At 35.6% G+C, this 8472-nt stretch overlaps 1 protein-coding gene across 1 annotated transcript; it reads left to right on the top strand.

Moving 5' to 3' along the window:
- Positions 1 to 363: 363 nt before the first annotated feature.
- LOC127961298 (ammonium transporter Rh type C-like) lies at positions 364 to 5826 on the top strand. The gene is made up of 11 exons (XM_052560350.1): positions 364 to 623; positions 782 to 974; positions 1166 to 1316; positions 1788 to 1935; positions 2013 to 2179; positions 2453 to 2590; positions 2688 to 2824; positions 3029 to 3153; positions 3246 to 3322; positions 3595 to 3671; positions 4244 to 5826. The coding sequence occupies exons 1-11, from the start codon at positions 398 to 400 to the stop codon at positions 4275 to 4277; spliced, it is 1473 nt and encodes a 490-aa protein (XP_052416310.1). The 5' UTR covers positions 364 to 397; the 3' UTR covers positions 4278 to 5826.
- The last annotated feature ends 2646 nt before the right edge of the window (positions 5827 to 8472 follow it).

The raw sequence follows: 8472 nt of genomic DNA, 5'->3' as shown, positions 1-8472 counted from the left end.
TGAGGGTTGGGATATCCACAGCACACTAAATCAGTTCAGATATATAAAAATTTCCAAAAGTCCAAAATCCACAACAGAAAAGTGCAAAGAAAAAAGACAACTTGCACTTGCAAAGTTGTTCTGAATAGTCCAAGTGTAATTCCAATTAAGTCCAGTAAGACTGGTGTGACATTTTCAAAAAATAAATTTTTAAAAGTCAGTCAGACAGAGACCAGAGCAGATATTGATCAGTCTTGTCAGGTGAGTGTCATGGTCACCCGGATTTCATTTCCAGTAGGTACACCTGCAGAGCGGAGACACACCTCCAGATAACCGGCTATAAATACAGCTGCACCCTACACAGAAATTACAAGAGAGCCTCTCCCAACAAATCAACTCTTAACTTCTTGACTTCACCATGGGGAACTTAGCTGCCTGCTGCCGAAGCTTCTGGTGCAAGCCCAAAAACCCTGATGTCCGGATCAGTCTGCCTGTGGTCTGCTTCCTGTGGCAGATTGCCATGATCATCCTGTTTGGACTGTTTGTGCGTTATAATGATGAGTCGGATGCACACTGGTCTGACTACAAGCATGCGAAAAACATCACGAGTGACATCGAGAACGACTTCTACTACAGATACCCAAGTAAGTTTTCAAGATCTGCAGGGATTGACACTGATGGGGCAATAAATTATAACACAATTAATTAGATACTTTTTAATCATTTAATAGTTTTATTTAATGATATTCCTAGGTCCTGTTATATGTTCATCCATTAACCTTCTTTGTTCTTGCCTGGGCAGGTTTTCAGGATGTGCATGTGATGATCTTTGTGGGTTTTGGCTTTCTCATGACCTTCCTGAAGCGCTACAGCTTCGGCGGGGTCGGATTCAACTTCCTCATTGCTGCCTTCGGTCTGCAGTGGGCTCTTCTCATGCAGGGCTGGTTTCACTCTCTGGACCCAGCTGATGGCCTAATCAAGATTGGAATTGAGAAGTAGGTTTCGCACCTCACACCTTTGGAATGACTCATTAAGTCTATTGCACATGAAGTAAATTTTTATATATAGTGCCATCATATGCATGCTTAATTCACATTGCAAAATGTATTTTCCTGATCAGTGCATCAGATATAGAAAATGAAGAATTTTAAAAACTAACCATAATTTTCCATCTTGCTTTCATCAGTATCATCAATGCTGACTTCTGTGTAGCTGGATGTCTGATTGCTTATGGAGCTCTGCTGGGGAAAGTCAGCCCAGTGCAGCTGATGGTGTTGACACTATTTGGCATTACACTGTTTGCAGTTGAGGAATACATCATTCTTAATATTCTCCATGTGAGTAGCAGTGTTATTTATTTTATACTCTATTAGATGTTTTATTCATATTTTTAATCAGCTTTATATATATACTTTTCATTTTAAAGTTAGTAGTACTGTAAATTGCAACTCAAAGACTCAAAGATTAAGTTAGTACAACTTTAAATGTAGATTTTTTATTTTTTAATTGCACCAGCATGTTGATGGAAGATTTAACTTGCATTAACATCATATTTACTCAGATCTTTTTGCACTTAACTGCTACAATTTTATTTTTTTATTATATATATATATATATATATATATATATATATATATATATATATATATATATATATATATATATATATATATATATATATATGTATATGTATTATTTTATTTATTTATTTATTTTTTTTCATTTCAGCTTTATTTCAGTTAATTATAACAGCCCTGGTGAATATCCCCAAGTCCTGAATATTTCCAAACTGCTCTTACTCTTCACAGGTTCGGGACGCTGGCGGATCTATGGTCATCCACACTTTCGGAGCATATTATGGTCTGACAATATCGTGGATTCTTTATCGACCGAAACTAGACCAAAGCAAGAATCTGAACGGATCTGCCTACCACTCTGATGTCTTTGCTATGATTGGTAAGTGACTTCTTATAATTAAATGCTTGTGATAAGATCATGCATGAGCTGCTTTCAAAAAATGTTTCCTCTTACAGGCACCCTCTTCCTCTGGATGTTCTGGCCCAGTTTCAACTCTGCCATCGCAGATCATGGAGACGGACAACATCGGGCCGCCATAAACACCTACCTTTCTCTAGCTGCTTCAGTCCTTACTACATTTGCCATATCAAGCCTTTCAGCCAAAAAGGGAAAACTGGACATGGTAAATTACAGCACTTCAATTACATCTCCAGCAGGGTTTTACAGTTAACTTAAACTCAAACTAAACTAAAACCATTTAAAAAAAAAAAAAAAAAAACTTATTTAGCTTCAGCAGTCAACATTTGTCATTTACTTTAACACAAAGGACTAAATACAATACACACTTCAACTAAAATGAAAATATAAAAATAAAGACATAGAATATTACATTTAACATATCCATAAAACTAGTGTCTCTGATAATCCAATTTGTAACATGCTTTGTGCAACTCAGGTGCATATACAGAATGCAACTCTGGCTGGGGGAGTCGCTATGGGAACAGCGGCTGAATTTATGATATCACCATACGGTTCTCTCATCGTGGGCTTCATCTGCGGGATACTCTCCACATTTGGCTACCTGGTGATCACTGTGAGTCTGACAGAAGAGCAGGTGCATTTGAGCATCATTTGCCAAGTGAGAGCAGATTGATTCATATGTGTGTTTTTTTGTTTTTTTTTTCATGCAGCCCTTCATGGAGAAGTACCTGAAGATTCAAGACACATGTGGCGTCCATAACCTGCATGCCATGCCCGGCATCCTGGGAGCAGTCGTGGGTGCCATCACAGCAGCTACTGCCAGTGAGAGCGTCTACGGGCATGAAGGGTGAGTGTGGCTCTAAACTGTTTGGTGAAATTAAAATTTTAATTCTGCAAAGTGGCTTTAATTGTCTTATCCAGCTCAATTCAGTCCAAATCTCTCTCTCTCTCTCTCTCTCTCAGGCAATATTGTCAATGTAGCTAAATCAGTAGCATTACTATATATTAATAGCCTTTTTGAATATTAAAACAAATTCCTTTTTCTCAACAGGTTGATAAACACCTTTGATTTTGAAGGGCAATTCGCTAAGAGGACGCCTGCCATGCAGGGAGGCTTCCAGGCCGCCGGTCTTTGTGTTGCTCTTGCTTTTGGAATCGTAGGTGGAGCTGTTGTAGGTGAGCGTCCAAAACATTTTTTTTTAAATAACACATTTTTGTATGTCTTTACTTTTACTGAGCTATAATAGTCCTCATATATGTATCTACAGGTTTTATTCTGAGACTGCCGTGCTGCTGGGGAGACCCGGCTGATGAAAACTGCTTCGATGATGAGTTGTACTGGGAGGTGGGTTTGATTTCACTTATATTTACTTGTTTCACAGCTAGGTGACACAATAGAACTCCTTTCTCTGACACAGGTCTTGGAGTCTCTACTAATGAGCTAATGGCCTGACTCATGTGTGTTTTGATTAAGGAGACATGTAAAACGTACAGTGTTGGGGTGCCTCAAGGACCAGGGTTGGGAACCAATAAATGTGGCATAGCCCTGGTTACTTTTATACGGTGTGAACTCTCTCGGTCCAAACTGTGTTTAATGATTTAAATAATCTTTTCCAGTTGCCTGAGGATGAAGAGAGCATCCCTCCCATTCTAGAGTTCAACAGCCACATGGTCGGCAAAAATAGAGACATGATGTAAGTATATTCTCTTGGTGTTATGCAAAGAGAGAATACTATAGCCTATAATACCCTATAAGATTTATATATAGAAATTAAGTTGAATATTTTTGTCATTTTATTTCATTTTTATTGTTAAAAGAATATTTAAATGGGTCTAGAGTCTATATAGTGAAATGCAACAGAAACTCTGCTCTTGTTGCACCATGAGATGGCAGTACACAACCACATAACAGATTTCCAGCTTTAAGTGCAGTTTATCACAGTGTAACACCATCTGTTAATTTTGTAGCTGAATCTCAGTAAAGAAATCAATTTACACCATACATGTTTATTTTAATTTTATATATATTTATATATATATATATATATATATATATATATATATATATATATATATATATATATATATATATATATATATATATATATATATATATATATATATATATATATATATATATATATATATATATATATATATATATATATATATATATATATATAAAAATTATGAATTGTTTTCGTATTTTTTATGCATACCAGAGCTCCACAATATTTATTTTCTTTCATTTTGTTTCACCATTCAGGTCAGAGTCTAACTTCACTGTTGAACGGAGCTAATGCAAAATGTCTGTATGACAAAAGAGGAAACACATCACATCATATTGGGCCCAAAAAATGAAAAGACAGAATGAATGTTCAGACCAAGTCTGCTCTGAAGAGAATATAGTACCTGTAATACCTTTGTGAGGTATTTGGCCTGCCTAATAGAGCACAGGCCCAGTCGGGTCAGCTCTTAGTTCAATTTCATGTCTTTAGAGTCCTGGAATTAATCGGATCAATAAGTTTATGCATATATCATTTCTAAAACTAAAGCATGTATATTATATAATCCAACTGTACTACTAGTTCTAGGCTTAAACTGCATTTAGTTTCAATCATTCTGGAAAAGAATGAAATAATTTTTGCACTCTGTCAAGTTTGCTGCTGTGATAATGAACTGACTAAAGAATATTATAGTTTTGATATTATGAATGTTTTAGTTATTTATCTAGCTTATTTCAAGTGTCCAGTGATGTGATAATTTTTCCATCCTGGTATGTAGACTTATTATTAAAGCAATTAGCCCCGAGAAGCCTGGTTTACAGTGAATTTATAACAGCTAAGGGACAGCTAAGCCACTGCTTCATGGGGTTATTGCTTTTATAAAACCATTATTCCATATATGAAGTTAGGTTTCTCAGAATAAAAAATAGCAAATAATTTGTAATGATATTAATAAAAACAGTATTCTTCCACCAAACAATGTAGTTCCTTCAGAAACAGCCACTGTTGCTGAGCAACATACAGAAGTAAACAAAGGTGTATGATTGCAGTGTAATTTACAACAGCTTTGAACGCAGCCAATCAGAATCAAAGACCGGATTTGATTATGTGAAAGATTGCATGAAGATTATATATATATATATATATGTATGTATATATAAAAATATATATTATATATGTAAATATATATGTATATTTTTTTTTTTTTGGACTTTTGACTTTTGAGAGGTCAATGACCTCGGAGTGTTTTTAGACCATGTAGAATGCTAAAAATATGTTTTTTTTTTGCATTTTTATTTTTATCATGAAGCTTTATATTCTTTTTCAAATGTAAAATGCAGTGACTTTACATTAGCATCAGATGATGTTAACCTTGAATCAACAAACAGAACTAACAATTATTGCTAAATGTGTGACTGAATCATATAATAACTTAATTAATAATATTGATAGTTCATCGTCTAGCTGACTACGTCTTGTATTATTATTATTATTATTTTTATTTTTTCTAAAATCCTTTCAAATGTGCACAAACTACTAGCTACTTCTAAATATTGTAGAAACATAATTTTCTGTAAAGTTGCTTTGTTACGATTTATTTTGTAAAAAGCGCTATACAAATAAACTTGAATTGAATTGAATTGAATTGAATTGAATTGACTTTACATTGGTGCTCAAACACTGTGTACTTGCTAAATGCAAATGTTTGTCTGTTTTAACAGCTGTTGTACTTTATACCAAAGTTTATTAAATGTTTAAATGAACTCTTTTTATTCTTTGTATATTATTGCTCTTTTGATGTTTTTGATTGCTTCCATTGTCCTCATTTGTAATTCGCTTTGGATAAAAGCATCTGCTAAATAAATTAATGTAAATGTACTTTAATTGTTTCTTCAATTGTCTGAAATATAATTAAATTATAACTAAATTACAGAATTTTCTGCCAAATATCCCAAATCACTAGTCTGAATGTTATAATTAAGGAGAACAGGCCATGTATTTTTTATATATAAAAAAAGTACTTATGTAAAAGACATGCACTTCATATATTTGACTGTCTTTTGTTAAACAAATTAATTTATAATAAATCTGTTGTGTTACTGCTAATTTATCCTGTAATACTGTGAATAGTAAACTACTGTGAATACTATAACTTACTGTGTAAAAGTAAAACTACTAGAGACATGCATTGACTAACTGTTATCTAGAGTCTGTCAAATGCTCTTTAATTGAGCTGCTGGTCATCTGTTAGTGTGAGTTTGGTCACCCTCAGGCCAGACTCCTCCATTCTAATGGAAATAGACTCTTGTAGAGGGTCAAACGGGGTCAAATGGGTCATTTCCTGATCAATCACCATGACATTTAATGAACTTCAAATACACACTGCTTTTGTGAATGAGCACAGTATGCCAATGATGGTGAGAGAATTTGAGCTTTCATGAAGGACTTTAATCTGTGCCTGATTTTATGTTCATGAATTTAACAGGTGTGCCATTATTAAAGCTGAGTGTCTGTACTCACTCCTGACAAAAGCAGAGCTGTTTAATATTATGGTCAGAAAGACTCAAAATAGGTTTTGTTGAAAACAAAAATAGTCTTACTATTTCTGCCATTAATATTATATTGAGTATATAGATATTTATTATTTACTTATATATTTATATTGGAACAAAAATGATGAACAGACAATTTTATTTTCCAAGTTTTGATATTACTTTTTTATTCAGTTTGACATAGATTCTATGCTTATTTTTCCATTTGTATGATTAAAAAAGTGCCATATAATATTTCAACCAGACAAACTACAAAATAGCCTGTTTTTCTTTGAAAGAAGAAACTCATTATACAGTATAGATTATGTATATGGAGCAAATTGTGTAGATTTTCTGTATGCATAAAATAGACAGAAGACCTTCGCTAAAATGTGCAGAATACACAGAGCACACTGTATCCCACAATGCACTGTGCTTGGCTTGAACTTCCGTTTCCTGTCATCCACAATTTTATAATATCTTGCTTCAATATTTTTCATAACTTTAGACATTAAAATAAACACACCACCTTTTTCAAAATTTTCCAACCCCACCACCAAGATCTACAGAGTTCTTTACATAAAATGCATTAATTTCCCATCCAAACTCTTAGAATTAAATGGTCTGCCCTCATAAAAACTATTCAATTTAATGCAAGGGGATAAAAATCTACACTCTTAAATTAAAGGCTAGCATAATCTAACCATCCTAGTCTCCTCAAAGTTCAACCATTTTTATTCTTAGTGTGAAGAACATTTAAATAATCTACAGAACCCTTTTCCACTTTAAAGAAACTTTTGTGTAATAGAAAGTTTCAATGGATGTTACAGTCTCTTCGTGGAACCATCAATGCCAATCTTTGTTTTTAAGAGTCTATGTTCTGCAAGGGCAAGTCAAACGAGAAGAAAATTGTGTCAGGGCAGATATGCAACAGCTCCCTCAGGTTTAAGGGATTACAAGATATAAACTATATGGATGGCAGTGCTGATTTTGAGCAGTTTTCCCATGGGGATGAGGAAAAGGGGGGCGGAGCCCAGAGCTGAGGATCTACCGCCGCATGGAGCTGAGCGGCTGAAAGCAGGAGAGCCAGGGTCAGGTCTCTTCTCCTCTCTAATCAAACAAGTCTGCAGGGGCCGGGGGGGTCGGGTGTCGCTCCTGTAACAGAGATGTTCTGGTTAATCCTCTGTGTGAAGGGGAGCGGGCCGGCAGGCGGGCAGGTGGGCCGACCCAGCCTTAGTTTACTCTCAAAAGAACTGCCAGCGGAGTTCGAGCGCCCAGAGATCCACACTTGGATCACATAGCTCAGAGGCTGTGTGTGGAACCACTTGGCCTGCCTTTGTCCTACATGGCCAGTCTTGTCTGAAAAGCCCTAGAAAGCCTGTAATCAGATTAAAGATTGCCAGGATGAAGGGGGCTAGTTTTTCTTTCTTTTTTTAAAGGGACCAGGGAGGGAGATTGCAGCCCCTCTAATCAGTACCTGCCATTGAAGAGCAGGAGAGGAGCTAAATAACTCGGCAGGGAGTGTGGGTACAAGGGCCTCATGGACAAATTGGCCTGTTGTTGCTTGGGTATAATGGTGGGCAGTGAGTGGGGGGGCTGGAGGAAAGGTGCTGTCTTTCTTTCAGCACTCTTTCCCCTCCTGACCTGATAATTATATCACTCTTAAGGGCTGATTGGCACTGCTTGATTGGTACATCTGTGCCGATAGACCTTTTTACCCTGAATCTGTCACTGAATCCTTCTTTACTCGTGGTTGAGGGAAAAACACTTCATTTTGGTTGGGTCCTGACGCTGAAGATCCCATTCGAGGGTTGAATTGGGGTCCTGAAGAAATTAAAACTGTGAAGAAGTTCTGTGGCTTTAAGAGTTAATAGATTATTAAAAGGCATTGTATTCAAATTTTTTTATAAAAACACTGTGATTAATTGTGTGAAATATGTAAATAACACATTGTTGAA

This window comes from Carassius gibelio, chromosome B7 (genome assembly GCF_023724105.1).
Source record: "Carassius gibelio isolate Cgi1373 ecotype wild population from Czech Republic chromosome B7, carGib1.2-hapl.c, whole genome shotgun sequence".
In the NCBI taxonomy this organism is placed as follows: Eukaryota; Metazoa; Chordata; class Actinopteri; order Cypriniformes; family Cyprinidae; genus Carassius; species Carassius gibelio.
The sequence above is the reverse complement of the archived record's forward strand: the minus strand, read 5'-3'. Positions and strand labels throughout refer to the sequence as shown.

Excerpts from the sequence above, each read along its gene's own strand:
- LOC127961298 (XM_052560350.1), top strand. The coding sequence starts at position 398 with ATGGGGAACTTAGCTGCCTGCTGCCGAAGCTTCTGGTGCAAGCCCAAA. Across the intron at positions 624-781 it reads CTTCTACTACAGATACCCAA|GTTTTCAGGATGTGCATGTG; the intron begins GTAAGTTTTCAA and ends TTGCCTGGGCAG. Across the intron at positions 975-1,165 it reads ATCAAGATTGGAATTGAGAA|TATCATCAATGCTGACTTCT; the intron begins GTAGGTTTCGCA and ends TGCTTTCATCAG.